At 30.1% G+C, this 27,628-nt stretch overlaps 2 protein-coding genes across 2 annotated transcripts in view; one reads left to right on the forward strand and one right to left on the reverse strand.

Moving 5' to 3' along the window:
- Positions 1 to 5,944: 5,944 nt before the first annotated feature.
- LOC134697452 (uncharacterized) overlaps positions 5,945 to 27,628 on the reverse strand; it is a 41,715-nt gene continuing 20,031 nt past the window's right edge. Inside the window, exon 10 of the mRNA XM_063559730.1 lies at positions 5,945 to 6,592. Within this exon, the coding sequence (XP_063415800.1) occupies positions 6,485 to 6,592 (108 nt within the window). The 3' untranslated portion in view covers positions 5,945 to 6,484. The remainder of the gene's footprint in view (positions 6,593 to 27,628) is intronic.
- Positions 13,006 to 26,967, forward strand: LOC134696812 (uncharacterized). The gene is made up of 4 exons (XM_063558768.1): positions 13,006 to 13,635; positions 16,381 to 16,545; positions 24,523 to 24,589; positions 26,159 to 26,967. Exons 1-4 carry the CDS (start codon positions 13,006 to 13,008, stop codon positions 26,965 to 26,967), a joined length of 1,671 nt encoding a protein of 556 aa, XP_063414838.1.

A 27,628-nucleotide genomic window follows, 5' to 3' on the forward strand; every position in this document is an offset into this window, starting at 1 on the left:
AAGCCAGCATCCCAAAATAACGGGATGCCAGCATCTCCATAAAACGGGATGCCAGCATCCCAATATGACTGGATGCCAGCATTTCAATATATAGGAAATCCAGCATCCCCAAAAACTAAAAAAAAAATTTACAAAATATATGCAAAACTAGCATCCAAGTAATAGTAAGATGCGCCAGTACATTATTATTTTAACAACAGCATCTACATCAAATTTTAATGCCAGAAGCATATAAATTAAAACACACAGCATACGTACTATAAAAAGATGCTACCTTATGCAAAATATGAAAGCAATTAAAAAATTGAGAAATACTTTGAAAAATTATTCAAAATTAGCATCTTTTCATTGAAATATGCTATTTCCTAGTTATTTCACGGAATGTATGAAAAAAACTGTACATGAGAATTTGAAATTTTAGTTGAGAACTCATTATAACTAACATTGCCTATACCACTATCATTGCCTATGTAACTATCATTGCCTATATAACATTTATGACTAACATTGCCTATACAACTAACATTGCGTACATAACCAACATTGTCTATATAACTATCATTGCCTATACAACTAATATTGCCTACATAACCAACATTGCCTATACAACTACCATTGTCTATATAACTAATCTAAACCTTGCAATTTTCAGTTGGTCCATCATTCTTTCACGTAACGATACTGGAGTCTTATGTTTGTCTTTTCCTGACTTTTTTTCATCTTTCTCTGGGTTGTGTTCATGTTTTTCATTCTTGTCCACCTGCTTACCAGTAGACTAGGAACCAGTCTCTGTTCCCTGTCCTGCTAGAATTATCATTTGAACTGATACTTTCACCTAGAACTTTTTGTAGGGTTGATACCTTAAAAGGTAACGTTTTACTTGCTTTATCATCTCTGAAGTTACGCTTTTCAGTCTTATGAGCTGTAACTTTTCAAAGTCACTTAATGTATTTTTCCTTCTGGAACTGTTTCACAGACTCCTGTGTCTTGCTTAATTCTTTAAACTTTTTACTGCTTTTTGGAATTTCTGACGCATCACTTGACTTTTGTGAACTATTTTTCTTATGTAAATGTGATCTTATATCTTTAGATGATGCATTGGTTGTTTGTTCCGAATGAACTAATTTCATCTTTTGACTTCTTGGAACTTTTCCCCTTGAATATTGTAATATTATCAGCACCACTTGTTTGTTCGGAATGATTATAGTTATCAAAAGAACTATTTCATCTTTTGACTTCTTCTTTGAACTTTTTTCCTTACATGGTTTAACATGTTGAGCATTTGTTGTTTGTTCAAAATGAACTATTTCATCATTTGTCGTCTTCTGTGAACTTTTTCTTTCACGTGTTTTGATATGTTCAGAACGAGCACATGTTGTTTTTTTCAGCATGAACTGCTTCATCATTTGGACTGAATGTTTTTGCTTTCCTTATTTCATCCAAATATTTGTATTTATTTTTCTTGCTTGATTTTTTTTTCTTTTTTCTTCTTTTCTCTTTTGTATCAATTTCAGAGGTTTCTAAATTTGAAACCTTTTCATCACTAGACTGTTTAATATGATTGTCATTTTCAGATTTTTATTTCTTCCTTTTTTTTCATACTTTTCTTTTTATTTCTTCCTTTTTTTTATACTTTTCTTTTTATCTTTCCCATTTATTTCAGGACTTTCTGTATCAACTTGATTTTCTGGGTCATGTTTATTTTTCAATGTTTTTGTTGTTTCGATTCGTTTCATTTCTATGACATTCTTCCCATCACTTTTTATTTTGTTTTTTTTCTAATTTTTCAACATTTTAATTGTTTGAGCTTTCCGTGTTTTTCTTCAGTTTTCAACTTTTTAGATTTAATGTCTGTAATGCCATTATTTGTTTTATTATCCTCAGCAATTTTCCTTTGTTTTACTGGTTTACCATCATCAACTGGTAATTTGCTTTTTCTTTCTTTTCTATTTTACTTTTACATCAGATGAAGGAGTAAGTCGATGTTGTAAAAAAAATATAGGATAGTTGAATATTTGTCAAATAAAAATCACCAATTTCATAAATAAAACCATAATATATAAAGGATTTTAAAGTTTATATACACCACTTGACCACTATTAAAAATCTGTAAACAGAACAGTACGTATTGACCATTTTTGAAAACATCTGGATATTACTTTCTTCATATGCTTACATCAAAATTTTATAAATTCAACCTTCTATATTTCTATATTACATGCAATATAAATAATACGAGATAACTTCTAAAATCTAAAATGGATTAAAGACTCAAATTTCAAAATGTAAAATAAATTGGTGGAGGGGAAGTCTTTAAAACAACCACTGGACGTTAAGCGATCATCAATTACTTACATATTTCAGGTTTATAACTGAAGATTTATTTACAAAAATAATGGTACATATCACCCTTTATACAGTTGTCATTCAGTTCAACCATGTGTCCAATGGTTATAAAAGGTACCAAGATTATAAATTAGTATGCAAGACGAGCGTTTCGTTTACACATGAATTATCAGTGACGCTCATATCAGAATATTTATAAAGCCAAATAAGTTGAAGAGCATTGAGGATCCAAAATTCCAAAAAGTTGTGCCAAATACGGATAAGGTAATCTATGCCTGGGATAAGAAAATAAAAAAAGTTTTGTTAACAGGAAGATTATAAAAATAACCACATTATTGATATTCATGTCAACATCGAAGGGTTGACTATTGGGTTCATGGCCCGCGGGTAAAAAGTAGTAAATTTGTTATAAGCGGAACATTGAAAAAATATATAATTAGGAAGGGACATGTAGTAAGTCTAAATGTGCTGTTCACATGTTCAACTTGAGGCCTTGCTGTCGGCAAGTGCTATTAAAGACCAATTTGTTTTTAGGAATTGAGTGTTTTTAATGTACTGAGTTTTAATGTTTTCTGTTTGTTTATCTACTTATTGAGTTAAAACTGGAAAGTGTTGAGGTCATAAAAACAAGTTCAACCAACGCACATATTCATGCTCCTCTCTCAAGTCACAATGTATGCTGACAGGTGCAATATATATTCATGGTTTTTTTTTGTAATTATCAAATGTATTGGTAGATTTTCTTATAACAAATCAATTTTTCAGATTTTTTTTACATGAAGTTTGAATAAAACAATGAAACACCAACATGATCTATGATAGTCAAAGGAAATAACACTATTTAAATGACTATATGCTTAGTTCCTTCATAATGGTATAAGACATTTTAAGAAGGCCATTTAGAAAAAAAAATCTAGATACGTACTTTCACTATCTCCTGTGATTTTCTTTTATGCGTATTGCATATTGCTGTTAAATTAAAGTGAAACACCCTTTTGAACAAATATTTCTTTTTTTTTTGTTGCACCATTCTTCTTCTTCATACTGTATTACCATGAAAACATCATTTTCGTTTATGCATTTTCTGCAAAATAATGGTAAACAACTGACCATAATTAAGAACACCCTATTGGTCTGTTACACACTATATATACATGTAATTATCTGTTTTGTAAATATATATGTCTGTTCCATATTTGACTGTATGCCAATTCTAATCCTTTCCAATATTGAATGGTTTTGATTGTCCCCCTTGGTATCAACTAAAACTGCACACTTTTTTTTCTTGTGATGCATTTTTAGAATAAGGTACCAAACCTCCATGGTTCATCGGACGCTTGTTTCTTGTTATGCCTATTTAGACCATGGTACCTAGTGGTAAAATAACAAACCTCCATGGTTCATCGGATATTTAAGCCTTTGACTTTTTGTAGGGTACCAGATGAAATTGATGAAAACTGACATCCTAAATGGCATTATTCATTATCCCTAAAGCAAATCCATAACACAAAAACAAACACCCCAAAAAGATTACAATCATGGTAACAAATTTAATATTTAACTCATTGCGTGACCTTTCATGCATGTGACAACTAATCTTGTTTTAAACAGGAGGAAAGTGGTACCGGTGTTTAGCTTTCTTGGTAATAAAAGTTTGACAAAATTAAAGATTGCATAAAGGTGTAAATGTTGGCTCAACTGGAGTATGTTAAAAAAATCTCCATAATGAGATGTATCCATGCTAATACAACTGCATACTAAATATCATTGACCTATCACTAGTGGTTCCCCATAAACAGATATAATCACAAACTAATACATGAAACTGCGCAAAAGTTTTAAAGTCAATAAACCCATGACTGAGGGGATCAAATAATCTCTATGGTAATGAGACATTTCAATGCTTATAAAACTGCATACCAATTATCGTCATGTTACCAATAGTGGTTCCCTATAAACGATTCTAATCACAAAGTTATACGTAAAAACTAAGCAAAAATTTCAAAGTCAATAGACCAGGACTAAGGGGGTGGGACCAAATAATCTCAGCGGAAATGAGATATACAAATGCTTATACAACTGCATACCAATAATCATTAACTTAACAATAGTGGTTCCCCATAAACTGACCTCAACACAAACTGATACATGTTGACGCCGCCGAAAACACAAGAAACAGCAAACCTGTGTTTTCGTTTTCTTAATCCATCAAGCGAGATTAAAACACATCAGCTATTATTAAGGGCTATTGTATTGGCATAAATCTTTTAATAGGTAGATACCTTAATGAAAAGCGTTGACCCTGATGATAACACATGGCAATAGAAACTTATTAACAAGAATGTGTACATATTACACGACTGCCCCATTTGCACTATCATTTTCTGTTCAGTATATTGTGAAATAATAGGGTTGTCCAAACGTAAGTTTGACATAAGCATAAGAAAGATCATATAGTAAGGAACATGTGTACTTAAGTTTCAAGTTGATCAGACTTCAACTACATCAAGAACTATTACTAATACCTTGATCAAAAACTTAAACCTTAAGCGGGACAGACGGACAAACAAACCAACGGACACACATACAATAAAACATAGTGCCTGTAAGCATGGTAAGTGAGGCATAAAAATTAAATCATCTTAATAATTGAGTTAAAGAATTCTGCCATTCGCATAAATATAGCTGCTTTGTTTCTACGTAAGAAACGTTCAAACATGAAACCTATGTTTAATTGATAAAGCAAAAATATTTTTTCTAATAAAATATACAAATGAAAAGGGTAATTTGATACATGACCCTCAATGTCAAGATAGTCGTTTGGTTCAATTCATTCTTGCTTCTGCATTTTCATTTGAGTTTTCGGTAATTTTATGGGGAAAACAGGTCTGCAATGTGCCCAGATTATATCAGACTGGATTATGTTAAAATATAGGAAACATTTGTTAAATATAATTTGTAGATATCAACCTAAGAAGATGGATCCTTGAAGATATATGGATGGAAATCATAAAATCAACATTCCTTCATTTTCAATGCAAATCCTGGATTATCTTTTTTTGGACAAAAAGGACCTTATAACCTCTTTGATTTAGCTGGTCAACAGCAGATATTTATTTCCAACCTTTCTATTTTGAATGAACAGAAAAACATATCAAAGCTTTTTATGCTCTTTACAAAAGACATTCACCACTAAATCTGTAAATATCACTTATGAGAATACATCTATTAATACCAGAACTACTAAGTACTTTTAGTTTTTTACGAGCTCTTTAAAACATTTTCAGTTCTGCTGAAGTAAATATTCCAGAAATATGGGGCCCCTATGTCATTGTTCACAGTTTGTTTAACAATGAATATGTTCAAAAAATTTCAACAGTATCAAAATAAAAATATCAAAATAACAAGAACAAAAACATGTGGATTAAAAATTCTTCTTTATACTGTAATTGTTTTTTTTTGACAAAAACAATTGTTGTAAATAATGAAATTGCATAATTTTTAGTCGATTCCATATTTCACAAACAAAGAATTTATACATAACATTAATACATGCAAATAATTATACTTTCAAATTTTCTTTCAAATTTACTTTTTAGTGGTGTACAGTTGGTATAATTACAGCATTCTACAAAAAAACAAGAACATACGCAACTATTAACCTTACTAAATTATTAACTTAAATAAAACCATTTGCACCTCATTCACATAACATTACCATTTTAAAAATAACATGCATTGTACTTGAAACGAATTGAAATAAAACAAGTAGGTGCCACTCACAAAACCCCATATAACAAAATTTTGGTCTTTATTAGCAAATTGTAAAAAATACTTATAATTCAAAATTGGCATCAAAATATTTTGAAATAAAACCAAACTCGATTTCAATTTGAGTGCATTTGGAGCAGCTCAGGGAATGACCTTTGTGTTAAGGCTACAAAATATAGTGCATCAACATGGTTCGTATGAATAACACTATTTACAGGATTCCTTAAAGGCCAACTGACTTTTTTATAAGATCTCTTTAGTCTTACTATCATTACATTTATTTCATATTTATTGTCTTGTTATAACAAATATGTGACACTATCTTTTCTTGTAAACACATGGGTCTAACTGTATGTTATGTATGACATTATCTTTTCTTGTAAACACATGGATCTAACTGTATGCTAGGTGTGAGTTCTTCTGGTGTACCAATCTTTTTAAAGTCAGCCAGTATAAACATTGCATTACTTGTGTCCTAAAACAAACAAAAAAATTACATCAATTATTAAATCATTATAGTTTGTACAGGTATTTATAAAACTAAGAGCTGTGAAGAAATGTGTACATATCATATAAGAATATCCTTTGATCACCTTGTCTTTGTGACTCTTGTATTTGGATCACAGTTTATTACTTTTGTCCATGTGCACCTTTTGTGATATTGCAATGTAAAGTAAACATCATGAAATCAATCAAGCAATCCATATGCATCACCAACGATTAGGACTAGGTAATGACTTTTTGAACATTCGTTTAAAATATTCCTATCCATGTTTATTTGGTTGAGTGGGAAGGAACACAATACATTATGGTTTATATGGATATAGCATTAACTAGAAGACCAAATGTCATAGATATAGTAATAAGCAAATAATCTCCTGATTTTGGACAGATATATGTATTAGGTTTACATGTATATGCAACAAATTGGATGTATTAGCTGAGTCCAAATCCATTTTAATTTGGAACAGGGTTTTACAATACAAAATAAAATATTAGCAAGTAGCTTTTCTCTACGGGTTCATTCTAAGCAATAAGAAGCACTTCTTTTGGCCAACTTGAATCTGATTCCTTTTATTTTGTCTTATTTGGTTAATAAACCTTCCACATTCCATGAAACAACAAGAATGTGTCCATAATACACGGATGCCCCACTCACACTATTATTTTACATATTCAGTGGACTGTGAAATTGGGGTCAATACTTTAATTTGGCATTCAAATAAGAAAGATCATATCATAGGAAACATGTGTACTAAGTTTCAAGTTGATTGGACTTAAACTTCATAAAAAAAAAACTACCTTGACAAAAAACTCTCACCTGAAGCAGGACAAACCGAAACACGGACGAACAGAAGAACGTACGGACATACAGACCAGTAAACATGATGCCCCTCTACTATTGTTGGTGGGGCACTAAAAAAAGTACTTTCACACAAAGTGTGAGTCGTGTCATATTCCATACTTGAAATGTTTTCCTTTCAAAATAAAGTGACTCCTGGATCTTAATATAATTTCCATGTTAGGGGATACCAGTTATTAATTTTCCATGGCCTAAAAACTTGGGTTATCTTAATTGTTTATGTTTAACTTGCTTATCATTGTACTGATTTTACCCATAATAAAGTCTCTATGATATAAAATAACATTCATCTCTTATCTTATCTTATGTTACTTTTAATAGAAAAGGGGATTTCCAGTAGATTGCATTGTTTTACAAACATTCACTGGATAAAATTAATTACCAGGTACAGAAAACATGATCACAATACATAAATTACATCTTAAAAGACTTGGTGTCTTTCTATAACTAAATTACATTATATACCTTGCAGCAGTTAATTTAATTTCACTGAACTATTTACTTTCACTTTCTACTATTCATTTGTGCTTCTCCTGATTATTCAAAATGGTGGTTGTTGATATGCACAAGACTTTTGTCTATTAAAACTAAAGAACCTTAGTGAACGCGCTCACATACCCCACGTCCCCACATTGTTACTGGAGAAATAAACAACAGTAGGGGAAAAAAATTAGATAAAAAATATGGTTTATTATTATCCTCTGAAACCACACAACAGAATTTCATGAAACTTTGTAGATAATAATTACACACTACGTAGATGTGCATATTAACAGGAAATTTATGATTTAGGTATTTTTCAAAGAGTTACGTTGCTTTGAACTTAATTGCCTCAATATACTACTGCAACACTTTGTCATCTTTGTTTTCTTGTTTGAACTGTTTTATCTTGTTCATGTTGAGGGTTGTAATAGCGGACTAGATTGTGTGAGTTTAACTCATCGCTGCAGGCAGTATGGTTGATTATAACTGCTTACATGTACCACCGCACATCTCTTTATTATTTATATTTATTTGTTCTGAAATTCAGCTAGACCCACAGATCAAACTAATTGAATTAGATATGTTCAAACAATGTATTGACATTTTTTGTCCACAAAAATCTTTGATTTTTAAATCTAATGAACTATTTTAAAGATTAAATACTTCTTGTTTTTAATTTCCTTTCCATATTTTATTTTATCTTAAAACTTGGTATTCATTCTTGTCATAAAGTTGTTATAGCTGTTGGTTGATTTTGCTAAGACTTTCTATATATTATATTCCATATTCAAAGGACATCATTTTACTTATATACTTGCCTGACAATATTGAGAAAATTTGTTAATTTTAATAAATTGAAGATGAAAGCATAGCAGTCATTGAAATTGGTATAGGGTTACCACTAATATATACTAAATTTGCATTTTCATTCTTAATTTGAACTCTTTCTTTGGACTGTGAGTACTCACGTATTTTAAATTATAGAAACTAGAGGCTCTAAAGAGCCTGTGTCGCTCACCTTGGTCTATGTGAATATTAAACAAAGGACGCAGATTGATTCATGACAAAATTGTGTTTTGGTGATGGTGATGTGTTTGTACATCTAAATTTACTGAATATTCTAGCTGCTTACAATTATCTCTATCTATAATTAACTTGGCCCAGTAGTTTTAGAGGAGAAGATTTTTGTAAAACATTACTAAGATTTACGAAAAATGGTTTAAAATTGACTATAAAGGGCAATAACTCCTAAATGGGTCAATCAACCATTTCGGTCATGTTGACTTATTTGTAAATCTTACTTAGCTGAACATTATTGCTGTTTACAGTTTATCTCTATCTATAATAATATTCAGGATAATAACCAAAAACAGCAAAATTTCCTTAAAATTACCAATTATGGGGCAGCAACCCAACAATGGCAGTGATATTGTTGGCTTTTTTCAAAACTACCTCTACCCTCTTTTATTGGGAAAATATGTGTCATTTTCATCAAATTGGGAAATTTAAATAAACCAAAAATTTGACTGAAACTTCAATGTACAGACCCCCTTTCTAGAGTCTACCCTTGCTTTGAAAATAAGACCCTTTTTGTCAGTGATTATTCATAAATAGATCCTCAAATCTGCACATATAGTCATTTCAGGCATGAAAAATGTTTAAATGAGTGTTTTTCAGTTTGTATTTATGCACAATTACTACTAAGACTGCACTGTTTGGGAAAAAGTTGTCTAATTGGGAATAATTTTAAGCCATTTTTTTTTCAAATTGTGATTTTTCTCCAGGGGAAAAAGCCTTTATTCTCCACTAATCTAAGGCAAACAATATCACTGGATGGGTTGTCTGATTCATCTGAAAATATCAGGGCAGATAGATCTTTACCTGATGAACAATTTAACACAGTGTCAGATTTTCTCTAAATGCTTTGGTTTTTCAGTTATAAGCCAAAAACTGCATTTTACCATTATGTTCTATTTTAAGCTGTGGCAGCCATCTTGGTTGGTTGGCTGGGTCACGCCACACATTTTTTAACCTAGATACCCCAATAATAGTTGTGGTCAAGTTTGGTTTAATTTGGCCCAGTTGTTTCAGAGGAGAAGATTTTTGTAAAACATTACTCAGATTAACGAAAAATGGTTAAAAATTGACTATAAAGGACAATAACTCCTAAATGGGTCAACTAACCATTTTGGTCATGTTGACTTATTCGTAAATCTTACTTAGCTGAACATTATTGCTGTTTACAGTTTATCTCTATCTATAATAATATTCAAGATAATAACCAAAAACAGCAAAATTTCCTTAAAATTACCAATTATGGGGCAGCAACCCAACAATGGGTTGTCTGATTCATCTGAAAATTTCAGGGCAGATAGATCTTAACCTGATGAACAATTTTACCCATGTCAGATTTGCTCTAAATGCTTTGGTTTTTGAGTTATAAGCCCTTCAGGCCAGGTGAGCTAAAAAAGCAACTGTTGTTGATGATGATCTTAAATGGTTTTTTTCTCGTTTGATCAAATAAATCAGATTACTAGAAAAAACTAACTTGTGATAACAAATATAACATATTGCAAACCAGATGCTCCGCAGGGCGTAGCTTTATACGACCGCAGAGGTTGAACCCTGAACGGTTGGGGCAAGTATGGACACAACATTCAAGCTGGATTCCGCTCTAAATTTGGATTGTGATTAAATAGTTGACACAGCATAGGTTTCTGACACAGAATGAATGTATTCTAATGAACTTAAAATTTTTGTTTTCTCTTAGAGCAATTCACTATGCTGTTTAATATTAATCCTCTCAAAAAAATGTTTGAAGAAATTTTCTTTTTATTTATGAAAATTCAAATGAGAAAAATTGAACCCAATTTTTTAATCACATCCCCCTTTCCCTTATTCCAAAACTAATTTCAATTAAAATATTCTAATGGAGTTTGCAACAATTACTACTCATTTAAATACATCATAAAATATTAAGATGTAAAAAAACTGCTTGTTATCACTGAATGGTAAAGATTATTTAAATTTATCAGTTGGTAGTAAAAAGTGAATATACATTGTATATTGTATATAACAAAGATTTAAGTTGATTCTGGACAAAGAAAGATAATCCAATTAAAAAAAATTCTTGCAGATATTTCTTGCTTACTATACTGGACAAAGAAAGATAACTCTTAATTAAAAAAAAATGCTATTTCACAATATTGTGAAATTAGATATTTCTTGCCATTGCACAATACTGTGCAATTGAAAAGACTTGCTATTACACAATACTTAATATAATAATTTTAGATCCTGATTTGGACCAACTTGAAAACTGGGCCCATAATCAAAAATCTAAGTACATGTTTAGATTCAGCATATCAAAGAGGCCCAAGAATTTAATTTTTGTTAAAATCAAACTTAGTTTAATTTTGGACCCTTTGCACTTTAATTTAGACCAATTTTAAAACTGGACCAAAAATGAAGAATCTACATACACAGTAAGATTTGGCATATCAAAGAACCCCAATTATTCAATTTTTGATGAAATCAAACAATGTTTAATTTTGGACCTCGATTTGGGCCAACTTGAAAACTGGGCCAATAATCAAAAATCTAAGTACATTTTTAGATTCAGCATATCAAAGAACCCCAAGGTTTCAATTTTTGTTAAAATCAAACCAAGTTTAATTTTGGACCCTTTGGACCTTAATGTAGACCAATTTGAAAACGGGACCAAAAATTAAGAATCTACATACACAGTTAGATTCAGCATATTAAAGAACCCCAATTATTTAATTTTGATGAAATCAAACAAAGTTTAATTTTGGACCCTTTGGGCCCCTTTTTCCTTAACTGTTGGGACCAAAACTCCCAAAATCAATACCAACCTTCCTTTTATAGTCATAAACCTTGTGTTTAAATTTCATAGATTTCTATTTACTTATACTAACGCTATGGTGCAAAAACCAAGAAAAATGCTTATTTGGGTCCCTTTTTGGCCCCTAATTCCTAAACTGTTAGGACCGAAACTCCCAAAATCAATACCAACCTTCCTTTTGTGGTCATAAACATTGTGCTAAAATTTCATAGATTTCTATTCACTTTTACTAAAGTTAGAGTGCGAAAACCAAGAAAATGCTTATTTGGGCCCTTTTTGGCCCCTAATTCCTAAAATGTTGGGACCAAAACTCCCAAAATCAATACCAGCCTTCCTTTTATGGTCATAAACCTTGTGTTAAAATTTCATAGATATCTATTCACTTTTACTAAAGTTAGAGTGCGAAAACTAAAAGTATTCGGACGACGACGACGACGACGACGACGACGACGACGACGACGACGACGCCAACGTGATAGCAATATACGACGAAAATTTTTTCAAACTTTGCGGTCGTATAAAAACGGATCAATACTTATCAATACACAAAGGAGTAGGTCCAGTGAGACCTTTTTTTGGCCCTTAAATATAGCAGTTTTACAAAATTGTTAAAATATAAACTTTTAGTTCTTTATTGGACAGTAGAATGCTTCTGCTACATAAAGATGGGCTGTTATTGACAATAAAATGCAAATATATCCAGTACTAGCACCAGAAAGTCATGCTTAATTACTGAAATCTTCACAATTCTAGCATTTTAGTTAAATTTTAGACGGTTTTCGTGTAAAACAAACATGGCCACATTCGTGTTCATCCTTAAAATTGAAATGTAAGTTGTATTTTGTGATTATACATAACAAATATAAAGGTTGAGGATGAACACGGATGCGGCCACTTTCATTTTTGACAAAAACCACCTGAAAAGAGACATTTTTCGGGATATTTGGTAGATTTTTCATATTTTAACTTGAATCGGATTGTTTTTAATGAGTAAATCAGTTAAAATCTTTCACATAAACAAATTGATTCAAATTAATTAGACACTTCAGTGTTTAAAAAGTGGTCAAAATCTTTCATCAGATGAATCTGAAATCTGAAATTTGATGCCAAAATAGGTCCTTACTGAACCTACTCCTTCAATAATATTTACGAATAATATTTGTGTGTAATTTTCAGGATGGACAGAGAAGACCGTATACGTTACTTTGTCGTGGCATCTGTCATCATAGAAGTGGTCACACCAATACTACAAAAACGAATAAAAGACGACCAAACATTCCATTCGTTTAGCACTTTACAAGACTACCTAAATAACCCACAGATCAAACATATTCTATTCCATCTAAGACATAACAATGTTTGGTGTTGTAACGATACCAATAACTGTGTACATAGTGGATCCCTTCCACTGAACTACAGACAGTGGAATACCCTGTACAGTAAGACAACAGGTCTATGTCGACACAACTGTCATTGTAAATACACAGCTAATGCTGTTCAGCTTAATGATCCTGACATCAGCTTGTCCTGCATAATCTTACTTAACTGTTGTAACCTTACAGCAAATGAATATAACACTATTCAGAACTTACGACAGATGAAAAATAATTTTCTGAGTCACAACACTGAAGGTTCAATAACAGCTGATGAGTACAAATCAGTGTGGCCAGACCTGACAGCTTATGTTTTACAGCTTGATAAAACAAAGGAGGACATCCTAATTAGGATAGAGAACAGACCACTAGATGAAGCACTCTGTCATAAATATAATGCTATACTACTAGATATTCACCAAAAACTTGACGAGGTATGTTTTGAAAACATTTGCTCAATGAAAGTATAAGGTAAAATTGAGAATGGAAATGGGGAATGTGTCAAAGAGACAACAACCCAACAAAATAAAAAAACAACAGCAGAAGGTCACCAACAGGTCTTCAATGTAGCGAGAAATTCCTGCACCCAGAGGCGTCCTTCAGCTGGTATCTTTTTTATCTTCTGTTATTAGATGTTCTTACTTTAAAAAATGTGTCTCTTCATATTAATGATGATGTGCTACTGACTACAGAGCTCTCAGGATTCGAAAAAAACTCTTTTAAATCAAAAGAAATTCACATGAACCAGGAGTCACACAATAAGGCCCAAGCGAGCTTATGCCATCACTTGGCGTCCGTAGTTTTCCATAGTCATCGTAAACTATTTCAAAAACCTTTTCCTTTGAAACTCCTTGGCACAATACATTCAAACTTTAACTAAATGTTCCTTAGGGTTTCTAGTTTTTATATTGTATCCTAAGTTTTGATACATTGACAAACATTTCCGCCATGGCTAAAAATAGAACATAGGGGTAAAATGCAGTTTTATATCTCAAAAAAGCTATAAGAGCAAATCTGACATGGGGTAAACTTGTTCAAATGGTCAAGATCTATCAGCCCTGAAATTTTAAGACGAATAAAACAACTCATTGTTGGGTTGCTGCCACTAAATTGGTATAGTTTTAAGGAAATTTTGCGTTTTTTTGTTATTATCTTGAATATTATTATGGATAGATAAAAACTGTAAACAACAATAATCATGATAATGTTCAGCAAAGTAAGATCTACAAAAAGAGTTAATATGACCCTTTAAGGAATTATTGCCCTTTTAAGACAATTTGTTCATCAAGTTTGCCAAGATTTACAAATTTTCTCCTCTGAAAAACAGGTGAGCGATTCAGGCTCTTGAGAGCCTCTTGTTTATATATATTAGACTGTTGGTTTTCTTGCTTGGATTGTTTTACACTAGTCATTTTGGGGCCCTTTATAGCTGGCAGTTTTGTGTGAAACAATGCATACTTTGTTCTATAATTGTTTACTTTTGATACATTATGACTTGGATGGATGGTTGTCTCATTGGCACTCATACCACATGTTCTTGTAGCTCAGTGGTTGTCCTTGGTTTATGTCTGTCATATCTGGATACAGCTCTGAATATTGATTGTGATTAAATACATGAAGTTGACACAACATAGGTTTCTGACACAGAATGAATGTGGTCTAATAACTTAAACTTAAAAACTTAAACAATTTTAATTGGACATTTACCTATTATTGTCCAATATCCAAAACCTAAATACATGTTTAGATTCAGCATATAAAAGAACCCCAAGAATTCAATTTTTGATGAAATCAAATATAAAAGTTCAATTTTGGACCTTTAAGACCCCAATGTGGACCAAATTGATAACCAGGCCCAAATATCATAAAACTAAATACATGGTTAGACTCAGCATAATATCAAAGAATCCCATATATTCAATTTTTGTTGAAATCAAACAAAGTTTGATATTGGACCCCAATTTGGACCAACTTGAAAACTGGGTCTATAATCAAAAATCTAAGTACCTTTTTAGATTCAGCATATCAAAGAACTCCAAGAATTTAGTTTTTGTAAAAATCAAACTTGGACCCTTTGGACCTTAATGTAGACTAATTTAAAAACGGGACCATAATTTAAGAATCTACATACACAGTTAGAATCAGCATATCAAAGTACCTCAAGTTTAACTTTGGGACCCTTAATTCCTGAACTGTTGGGACCAAAGCTCCCAAAATCAATCCCAACCTTATTTTCATGGTCATAAACCTTGTGTTTAAATGTCATAGATTTCTATTTACATATACTAAAGTAATTGTGCGAAAAACCAAGAAAACTGCTTATTTGAGTCCCTTTTTGGTCCCTTATTCCTAAACTGTTGAGACCAAAACTCTCAAAATCAATACCAACCTTCCTTATGTGGTCATAAACCTTGTGTTAAAATTTCATAGATTTCTAATTACTTAAACTAAAGTTATAGTGCGAAAACCAAAGTGTCTTCGGACGACGACACCAACATCATACCAATATACGACCGTACATATACATTTAGCTATTAAATTTTGTCATTTGAATTATATCCCATTTTTTGTAAGGACATTGTATATGGGTTTTCACATTGATGAATGATTTATGGTTGTATATTATTGGTTCCATTATCCTCATTGCAATCTCCTTATTTTTATATTCTGCCAAAAATAGAAGGTTAGTAAAGTTAATAGGGGGTGAAGGCCGAAGATTGATTCCCCTATAGAATTTACTAAATCTCTATGGATTTGTAGGACAACTGTACAGATCTTAGTGAACCGTATTTATCGCATGCTAGACTTTTTCTGCTGCGTTTTGTAGAAAAACAATGAAGTACAACAACATAAATAGATGAGGTCATTCAGTAGACATGAACCCCCCTATTAAATCTACTAATCCAAAGGGGGTCACCACATGACAGCTTTTAACCAATCACAACGTGATTATTAACCTGCAGCGCAAAGAAATTTTTTCATTATAAGACTGTAATTTATATGGACATCTTCCTATATCTATATATGTAACATGCAAAATACTTCAAGAACATGTATTTATAAGTGACACCTATCATTCCTCTTGACAGCAAAACGATCATACTTTCCTTTTGCCAATTGAATTCATAAATCATTCCTCTATTTTATCTGATAAAAATGTCACATTTAACGAATTTCAGATTGGTGCATCAATCCAAGGAGTTGATGAAACCATTCAAAGAATTGACACCACCACCAATGAAATAGGTAGAACAGTGCAGAGAAATGAAACTGCTGTAAATAGAATAGATCAGACTGTCACAGGAACTAATACAGCAGTAATGGGTATACAAGGTACCATGGAGGTAAATTGATAAAGAAAAATCTTTTGAAATTACTTATTTCTTTTTTTTTTGTTTTTTTGTTGTCTGATTACCTGCTTCATGACTAAATTTTGTTTCTATATTCTATACTATGCAAATTAATATCCTTCATAAAAAAACTTTTTTAAACTTGGTGTAAAAAAAAAACATGGTAACAAAAAGAGTTAAGTGCTTCTCAATTTGTATAAAACTTATGAACTTATCAATTTTATTAAAAAAAAAAGTGATAATGTTATGGTACATGAACAAAATTTGAATATTAATTTCCTGGCAAATATAGGCAACAGTAGTATACCGCTGTTCGAAATTCATAAATGTTTAATCGATAGAGAAAAAACAAATACGGGTTACAAACTAAAACTGAGGGAAACGTATCAAATATAAGACAACTACGACACAAAAGAAACACAACAATAAAATGTAACACACACAGAAACAAACTAATATATAGCAATGGCCATTTTTCTGACTCGGTACAGGGCTTCTTAAGAAACTAGAGGCTCTACAAAGCCTGTGTCACTCACCTTGGTCTATGTGCATATGAAAGAAAGGACACAGATGCATTAATGACAAAATTGTGTTTTGGTGATGCTGATGAGTTTGAGATCTTACCTTACTGAACATTCTTGCTACTTCCAATTTTCTCTATCTATAATAAACTTGGCCCTTTAGATACACAGGAAAATATTTTGTGAAAATTTACCAAAATTTACCAAATTAATGAAAATTGTTAAAAATTGACTATCAAGGGCAATCACTCCTTCAGGGGTCAACTGACCATTTTTGTCATGTTGACTTATTTTTAGATCTTACTTTGCTGAACATTATTGCTGTTTACAGTTTATCTCTACCTATAATACGAATTGGGGGCCAGCAAACCAACAACCAGTTGTCCAATTCGTCTAAAATTTTAAGGGCAGATAGATATAGACTTGATAAACAATTTTAGCCCTTGTAAGATTAGCTCTAAATGCGTTAGTTTCAGAGTTATCGGCCAAAATCTACATTTCGTCCCTATGTTCAATATTTAGCCATGATGGCCATTATGGTTGGCTAGCCAGGTCATCTGGCACATTATACGACTAGAAAACCTCATAATATTTGTGGCTAGTTTGTTTCAATTTGACCCAGTTTTTCAGAGGAGAGGATTTTTGTAAAAAGATAACAATTTACGAAATATTGGTAAAAAATTACTATAAAGGGCAATAACTCCTTAAGGGGTCAACTGACCATTTTTTCAGAGGAGAGGATTTTTGTAAAAAGATAACAATTTACGAAATATTGGTAAAAAATTACTATAAAGGGCAATAACTCCTTAAGGGGTCAACTGACCATTTTAGTCATGCTGACTTATTTGAAGATATTACTTTGCTGAACATTATTGCTAATTACAGTTTATCTTTATCTATAACATATTCATGATAATAACCAAAAACAGCAAAATTTCCTTAAAATTTCCAATTTAGGGGCAGTAACCAAATAACCTGTTGTCTGATTCATCTGAAACTCTCAGGGAATATAGATTTTGACCTGATAAACAATTTTACTAATAACAGATTTGCACTAAATCATTTGTAAATACTTTGGTTTCAGAGTTATAAGCCAAAATCTATATTTTATTCATATGTTTTAGTTTTAGCCATGGTGGCCATCTTGGTTGGTTGGCAAGGTTACTGGACACATTTTTAAACTGAATACCCCAATAATTATTGTGGCTAAGTTTGGTTTAATTTGGCCCATTAATTTGGATGATTACGGACAACGACAACTGCTACAGTACTTGCAACCTTAGGCGTTACTGTTTGACGTGAACTTGACTGATCGGTGAATGATCGGTGACGGATGTTTGACTGATCGATGACTGATCGGTGATCGGTGACCCATAGGATCCGTCAGATAAGTCAAATAACCTATGTGGGAGTCACCGTGACAACGGTCATCGATCAATCAGTAAATCAAATTTATGCACGGATCGGACGGATACGTATATATTTCAAATTCTTATGTAAACCGAACTCAACAGTGTTTACGATCAATGAACGCGGACCTCGACGACGACACCATAATTTACACGTTAATTTGGTTGCAATAAAAAAGTAAAAATAGTATAACAGTTATATTAGATGCTTAATTAAAGCGTTAAATTGTTTCTGTTGATTAATAGTTTTGTATTACATATTGTAAACATTAGAAACATATATAATACATAATATGTCTCAGTTAACATGAACTTCTACCTACGAAAATGCCGATGATCCGCCATTGAAGTTTTGAACTTTTTATAGTTTAGAAAAGGTCGCTTTTCATAAAATTAAAAGAATGTCAGTTAAATCATATTTAAATATCATCCGCATTGTTTAAAACTACCAAAACAAAACTATTTATTTAAAAATGACACTGTTTCATTTGAAATCAGTTATTTTCACTAACTCGAGATAAATACTCTCATTAGAATTGAGATATAAAAAGAATTAAAATACTTAAACTATTATTTTGTGGAATAAGAATGCAGTTATTTAATATTTTGATAAAAATTATCAACCGCAATATGATTTCAGTACTTTTTGTTCATCAGGATTGGTTGTTCTTCATAAGTTATGTTTACTTTAGGGAAAAAGATATTAGATTTATGTACGCGTTGCGTAAAATGCTAAATTTTCTTCTCATGTTTGAAAATATTGTAACTTCAATTTCAAACTGTTGCTATAAATTCCTTTTATTGACAAATTTTGTATAAAATTTGAATATTGGAAGAAGAAGTATCTTTTTACTTTTAATTTTGATGAACCAGAATGCGATCATTTCTTCATTTGAATGGAAATAATTGACCACAATTTGATTTTTTCACTGTATATAGTTTAGAATTAATGGTTTGTTTATAAAGTTTAAAGAATGTCAGTGAAATCATACAAAATTTATTCGCATTGTTTAGAATATCCAAAATTGTTTTTCTTTTTATTGATTATGCCTAATTTAAGGAAAAAAATATTTAATTTTTGTACGCGTTGCCTAAAATGCAAATATTTCTTCATTTTACTAAAAATTATTGACCGTCATTGGATTTTTGTACTTTTTATAGATTAGAATAGGTTTTTTTCATGAAATTAAAAGAGTGTCAGAGAAATCATACTAAAAATTTTATTCGCATTGTTTAAAATAACCAAAATTAGTCTTCTATTTATTAAAAATGATGCTATTTTAATTGAATTCAGTCATTTTTACCATTTTGAGACAAGTCATCTAATCAGAATTGAGATATACTGAGAATTTAAATACTTTAACTTTTATTTTTGTTGAATGAGAATGCAGTTATTGATTTATTTTGATACAATTTATTAACCGTCACATGATTTCAGTTCTTTTTGTACATTTAGATTAGCTGTTCTTCATAAAATATGCTTACTTTCAGGAAAAAGATATTTAATTTTTGTATGCATTGCCTAAAATGCAAATATTTCTTCATTTAACTAAAAATTATTGACCGCCATTGGATTTTTTTTACTTTTTATAGATTAAAATAGTTTTTTTCATGAAATTACAAGAGTGTTAGAGAAATCATACTAAAATTTTATTCGCATTGTTAAAAATAACCAAAATTAGTCTTCTTTTTATTAGAAATGATGCTATTATATTTGAAATCAGTTATTTCTACCATCTTGAGACAAGTCTTCAAATCAGAATTTAAATATAATGAGAATTAAAATACTTAAAACTTTTATTTTTGTGGAATAAGAATGCAGTTATTGATTTATTTTGATACACATTATTAACCGTCATATGATTTAAGTACTTTTTGTACATCTGAATTAGCTGTTTTTCATAAAATATGCATACGTTAAGGAAAAAAAAATATTAATTTTTGTATGCGTTGCCTAAAATGCAAATATTTCTTCATTTTACTAAAAATTATTGACCGCCTCTGGATTTTTGTACTTTTTATAGATTAGAATAGGTTTTATTTCATGAATTTAAAAGAGTGTCAGAGAAATCATACTAAAATTTTATTCGCATTGTTAAAAATAACCAAAATTAGTCTTCTTTTTATTAGAAATGATGCTATTATATTTGAAATCAGTTATTTCTACCATCTTGAGACAAGTCTTCAAATCAGAATTTAGATATAATGAGAATTAAAATACTTAAACTTTTATTTTTGGTGGAATAAGAATGCAGTTATTGATTTATTTTGATACAAATTATTAACCGTCATATGATTTGAGTACTTTTTGTACCTCAAGATTGGCTGTTCTTCATAAAATATGATTACTTTAAGGAAAAAGATAATTAATTTTTGTACGTGTTGCCTAAAATGCAAATATTTTACTAAAAATTATTGACCGCCATTGGATTTTTTGTACTTTTTATAGATTAGAATAGTTTTTTTCATGAAATTAAAAGAGTGTCAGAGAAATCATACTAATATGTTATTCGCATTGTTAAAAATAACCAAAATTAGTATTCTTTTTATTCAATATGATGCTACTTTATTTGAAATCAGTTATTTTTCCCATCTTGAGACAAGTCTTCTAATCAGAATTGAGATATAATGAGAATTAAAATACTTAAACTTTTATTTTTTGTGGAATAAGAATGCAGTTATTGATTTATTTTGATACACATTATTGACCGTCATATCATTTCAGTATTTTTTGTACATCTGAATTGGCTGTTCTTCATAAATATGCCTACGTTAAGGAAAAAAAAATTTAATTTTTGTACACGTTGCCTAAAATGCAAATATTTCTTCATTTTACTAAAAATTATTGACCACCATTGAATTTTTGTACTTTTTATAGATTAGAATAGGTTTTATTTCATGAATTTAAAAAAGTGTCAGAGAAATCATACTAAAATTTTATTAGCATTGTTGAAAATAACCAAAATTAGTCTTCTTTTTATTCAAAATGATGCTATTTTATTTGAAATCAGTCGTTTTTACCATCTTGAGACAACTCATCTAATCAGAATTGAGATATAATGAGAATTTAAATACTTAAACTTTTATTTTTGTTGAATAAGAATACAGTTGTTGATTTATTTTGATACAAATTATTAACCGTCATATGATTTGAGTACTTTTTGTACATCAAGATTGGCTGTTCTTCATAAAATATGATTACTTTAAGGAAAAAGATAATTAATTTTTGTACGTGTTGCCTAAAATGCAAATATTTTACTAAAAATTATTGACCGCCATTAGATTTTTTGTACTTTTTATATATTAGAATAGTTTTTTTTTTATGAAATTAAAAGAGTGTCAGAGAAATCATACTAATATTTTATTCGCATTGTTGAAAATAACCAAAATTAGTCTTCTTTTTATTCAAAATGATGCTACTTTATTTGAAATCAGTCATTTTTACCATCTTGAGACAAGTCTTCTAATCAGAATTGAGATATAATGAGAATTAAAATACTTAAACTTTTATTTTTGTGGAATAAGAATGCAGTTATTGATTTATTTTGATACACATTATTAACCGTCATATGATTTGAGTACTTTTTGTACATCAGAATTGGCTGTATTTAATAAAATATGCCTACTTTAAGGAAAAAAATATTTAATTTTTGTATGCGTTGCCTAAAATGCAAATATTTCTTCATTTTACTAAAAATTATTGACCGCCATTGGATTTTTTGTACTTTTTATAGATTAGAATAGTTTTTTTTGTTATGAAATTAAAAGAGTGTCAGAGAAATCATACTAATATTTTATTCGCATTGTTAAAAATAGCCAAAATTAGTCTTCTTTTTATTCAAAATGATGCTACTTTATTTGAAATCAGTCATTTTTACCATCTTGAGACAAGTCTAATCAGAATTGAGATATAATGAGAATTTAAATACTTAAACTTTTATTTTTGTTGAATAAGAATGCAGTTGTTGATTTATTTTGATACAAATTATTAACCGTCATATGATTTGAGTACTTTTTGTGCATCAAGATTGGCTGTTCTTCATAAAATATGCTTACTTTAATGAAAAAGATAATAAATTTTTGTACGTGTTGCCTAAAATGCAAATATTTTACTAAAAATTATTGACCGCCTTTGTATTTTTTGTACTTTTTATAGATTAGAATATTTTTTTTCATGAAATTAAAAGAGTGTCAGAGAAATCATACTAAAATTTTATTCGCATTGTTTAAAATAACCAAAATTAGTCTTCTTTTTATTAGAAATGATGCTATTTTATTTGAAATCAGTTATTTTTACCATCTTGAGACAAGTCTTCTAATCAGAATTGAGATATAATGAGAATTTAAATACTTAAACTTTTATTTTTGTGGAATAAGAATGCAGTTATTGATTTATTTTGATACACATTATTAACCGTCATATGATTTGAGTACTTTTTGTACATCAGAATTGGCTGTTCTTCATAAAATATGCCTACATTAAGGAAAAAAATATTTAATTTTTATACACGTTGCCTTAAATGCAAATATTTCTTCATTTTACTAAAAATTATTGACCACCATTGGATTTTTGTACTATTTATAGATAAGAATAGTTTTTTTTTATGAAATTAAGAGTGTCAGATAAATCTTACTTACATTTTATTTCGTGTTGTTTAAAATATCCAAAATTAGTCTTCTTTTTATTAAAATTTTATAGGCTTCGATTGTGACAGGAATATTTATAGAAAGTCCTTGATTATGATAAGTTTTTTTTAATGAATTTTATGATGATAACAAGGATTTATATAGCTATGCAAATCCTTGTTCTTACTATACAAATCGTTGCTTTTCTGGAGTATGTTTGGAAAATAAAAAAAATAAAAATCGCGATGTAGCCAGCGTTTTAAAACCCGCCGTGTTTGAAAATATATAACCTAAATAAAACAAAAATACCATGCTTTAATAATAATATTTATGTTAGGTTTTATCTGTACATTTCTTTTCAATAAAACTTTGCTAAATAATTATGATTAAAGCAAAATGTGTCATCATGATCATTGAACGTTCGATTTTCACTTGTCGCCATTTTAATTAAACTAAACGAAACTAAGATTCCGTAATTTGCATTATTTTATCATGTGACGTATTACAGGTCAATCCGTCATCAAGGTCGATCGGTTCTATCAGTCCGATCAGTCCGATCAGTCAATTACTTTTACTATAAGTCTGACGGATTGCTGACGTGAGTTTGACGCGAACTTGACTGATCGGTGACTGATCGATGACCGCTGACTGATCGCTGAAATAGTAACGCATAAGGTTGCAAGTACTGTAAGTGATAAGAAAAGCTTACCTGGCCCTTCCCTTTATCGTTTTCTATGTTCAGTAGATCATGAAATTAGGGTAAAAACTATAATTTGGCATTAAAATTAGAAAGAAACATATCATGGGGAACATGTGTACTAAATTACAAAATTACAAGTTGATTGGACTTCAACTTCATCAAAAAATACCTTGACCAAAAACTTTAACCTGAAGCAGAAGAACATAGGCACAGACCAGAAAACATAATGCCCCTCTACTATCGTAGGTGGGGTATAAAAACTGAAATCAGGTCATGTGCACACCAATTAAGACATGATTCATGCAAATTTTACATAATCAAAACTGTATGAAATTTATAGGTTTTTACCTGGCCTTTCAAAAAATTCTTTTTTAAGTGTATGATCTCCTGCTTTAAAAACAGCTACAGTGGCTGAAAATAAGTTTTCAATTTTCACTGCAAAAAAACAGGATGTTTACAGTGTTGACTCTCCTTAAAACATGTATATTTAATATAATTCTAAAAACAATTTCAATTATTCAACCTGTTTTAATTGAAAGGTAATTAACTCATTTTTACAATCAAATTCAAAAAACAATATACTTTTTCATCAATTAAGTAAATAAACAGGTTTCCCTCCATGGTTATTATAAGTCGGGGAATTACCTCTTTTTTTTTTTTTTATAGAAAACTGTTTATAACACCCTGATATATCTCCTGTTTTTACTTTTCACAGGAATTGTTATACTATGCAAAAAGAGGAATAACATGTCAATGTTCTATAGACAAGTGTCAACAACAAGGTATTTATTTTAATTTCTATGTTTCTTGGACAATTATCTTTAATGGGTATGCAATATTGATATGAATTACCTAAATGGAGAGTCTTTAATTTCTTTTTTTTTTATTTTAAAAAATAACACTTATTTATTAACATTCTTGTGAAAATTATTAAACAATTATTTTTTTCTCATTATTATTTTTTTGGCAGTAAATTTTTTTTATACTTTTGAACCACAAATATCTCTTTTTTATTCTTTTGTGCTCATTAATCTTTTTCCATTATTGTGGGGGCATATATTTTCGTATCAAGATCCTAAGATATAGATAAAATTCAATTGCACAGCAATAAATGAAATACTTCTTAAGGGAATAAGATACAGTTACAGGGGAGGTAATGACGTTGCTAACGTCAAATAAACTTTTCACAACGTCAAACTGTGACATATCCAGAAAAGATGCATTTCTCGACTGATTTTTATCATTCAAACTGATTTTATTTGAAAACGATTGGATGGACCCCTATATTTTAAAATCACATTTTGTTTCATTTCGCAGGGAGATTAGGTTGATCAGTTTTTATAAAACTGTAAATAGTGCAAATATACAGCAAAAAATAATGTTTTTTTCTTAATTCATGACCATTTGATAAATATGAGTTATTTCTGAATAAAAAATGCATAAATTTTTAACGTACTTTTTAAATTGAGAAATAACAAATTATTCAACAAAAAACAATTTGTTTATCTTTGGAAACAAAAAAGTTATATCTTTCTTTCGAAAAGAAAAATAATGCCACAAATCTGAATTTTGAGCAAATATACATGTACCAAATTTCAACCTCATTTAACTCAAAAAGTAGCACATGAAGGTATATTTTTCATTACATATTTGATTTAATCCGGCAAAAAATAGCCTATATGGAAATTTTAATCAAACTGTAAAAACAGGATCATAACTGTATCATATGCCCTTAAAAGTGTCTTACTGTGAAAGTATAGTGACATATGTGTATGTTAATAAAACATTATTTATTCACATAGTTTGGTTGCTAAGTGGAAATCAACATGTGATCTTTGTATCACCTATTGAACAAGGGCTGTTTAAATAATAACCATTTGAATCAAGGGATGTAGTTAAATTTGAGATATTTTGGCTTTAGTCATAATTTGATTGATTGGCACATAAATTGAACATACCAAAAATAAAACACACACTATAATAAGAAATTCACTAAAAAAAGAAATAAAAAAAATTGTATAGTGATGTTTATAAAGAACAAGTAATTGATATAAGCTACAAAATTGACCCTCGTGTAATTTATTTCACTCAAAAAAGAATATCGATAATTTCATAATAAAAGGGTAAAAGATATGTTTTCCTCTCTACTTAAATATTATCAAAAATTAATTCATTTAAAAAAAAATATTAATTGTAAGAACAAATCATACAATATTTTTTTTATATAAGTCTACTCATATGTTCATGGTACACAACTGACTCAGCATAGATCTTCTATTTGTTTATTTATTTCTATAAAAAAAAAGCCCCAAATTGTTTCTGTTATTTTTAGTATCATACCTATATTGCAGTAAAACAAGTCAAAGAGAGCTTTAAACCCTACACACTAGGACAGTCTATCTTTTCCCTACACTATGAGATAAAACTGACATCAGTAGTCGATGTTCCATGGAGTAGTGGAGTAACAGATCTAGTGATGATGGATGATGGTAGACTGGTGATGTGTGTACCTAACCAGAACAGACTACTGATCTGTAATACAGATGGATCACAGGTAGACCGTATATATGTACAGGATCAACCATGGTATGTTACAGCAGTCAACAACTCTACAGTAGCTGTTATACTGATAGGTAGTGAGTGCATAGAGATGTATGACATAAACAATAAACTCAAACTTAAATCAATATCACTAACTAGAATATGGTGGTGGAGTGGCATTACAAGTATAAACAACAAGTTAGTTGTAACTGGTTACAAGAGACTACTGATCATAGATCATCAGACAGGAGAGGTGGTACAGACAATACAGACTGACTTTGATCCCCAGAAGTTACATGGTTCTGGTGACAGAATATTCTACTGGGATGACTACTACACCAACAACAAGAAGCTGTACTGGTACAGTTATACTGATGACAGACATCACAGCCTAACATTACCATCACGACCTAGGGGAATGACTACACTACAAGATGGCAGTCTGTATGTGATGTGTAGTGATGTATCAGTACAACATGTGTCATCTGATGGTCAACAGTATAAACCAGTGAAGACATTTCAAATCACTTCACATTTGTATGATAGGATTCATTATAATCTCATACATAGAAAACTGGTGATCTTAGATAATACACTTAAAATCTTCAATGAACTGTAATCAAATATATTAATAATTTTATTGTGATATTGAAGTATTTGTTAAACTCAATGATTATTATCACTATATTGATGTCAATTAAGTTAGATATGATATTTTGAGTACATTTGTACATTGAAAAGGAATGTGAGGTGTCTACAATGCCATGGTTATATTGATGACATCACATCTTAACATTATCATCAACATCCGTCAAGTTCATCACATTACAAGATGGTGGTATTTTGTGTGTAAGTGAACAGTCCTTTCTGAGGGAAAGCAATCAAATAAACTACAATTATTTTCCATTGAACTTCAATATATTTGCTGAAAAAAAACTTAAAAATTCAATTTTTTGTCCTCAATGTATGCTGATATATGATATATCCTTTATATATCATAGGTTTAGCAATGTCTTTTTATTATTTTTCATTGACATTCTATCAAAAAAGGTCTTCTTTCCTACTGTAACTTACAAAGATTTTGTTTGCATAAAATATTTTTCTCAAGTTTTGTGAGATATGATTAGGAACTTTTTTGCTTTGAATTTTCCCAGAGTTTGGTATTTTTTGTGATTTTATGTATTACTGTTTACAGAAAACATAAATTTATTTCAAAATATATTTTATTTTAACTTTTATAAAAAAACATTCTATATACATGATATACATGTCTTCCAGTC

Source organism: Mytilus trossulus, chromosome 14, assembly GCF_036588685.1.
Source record: "Mytilus trossulus isolate FHL-02 chromosome 14, PNRI_Mtr1.1.1.hap1, whole genome shotgun sequence".
In the NCBI taxonomy this organism is placed as follows: domain Eukaryota; kingdom Metazoa; phylum Mollusca; class Bivalvia; order Mytilida; family Mytilidae; genus Mytilus; species Mytilus trossulus.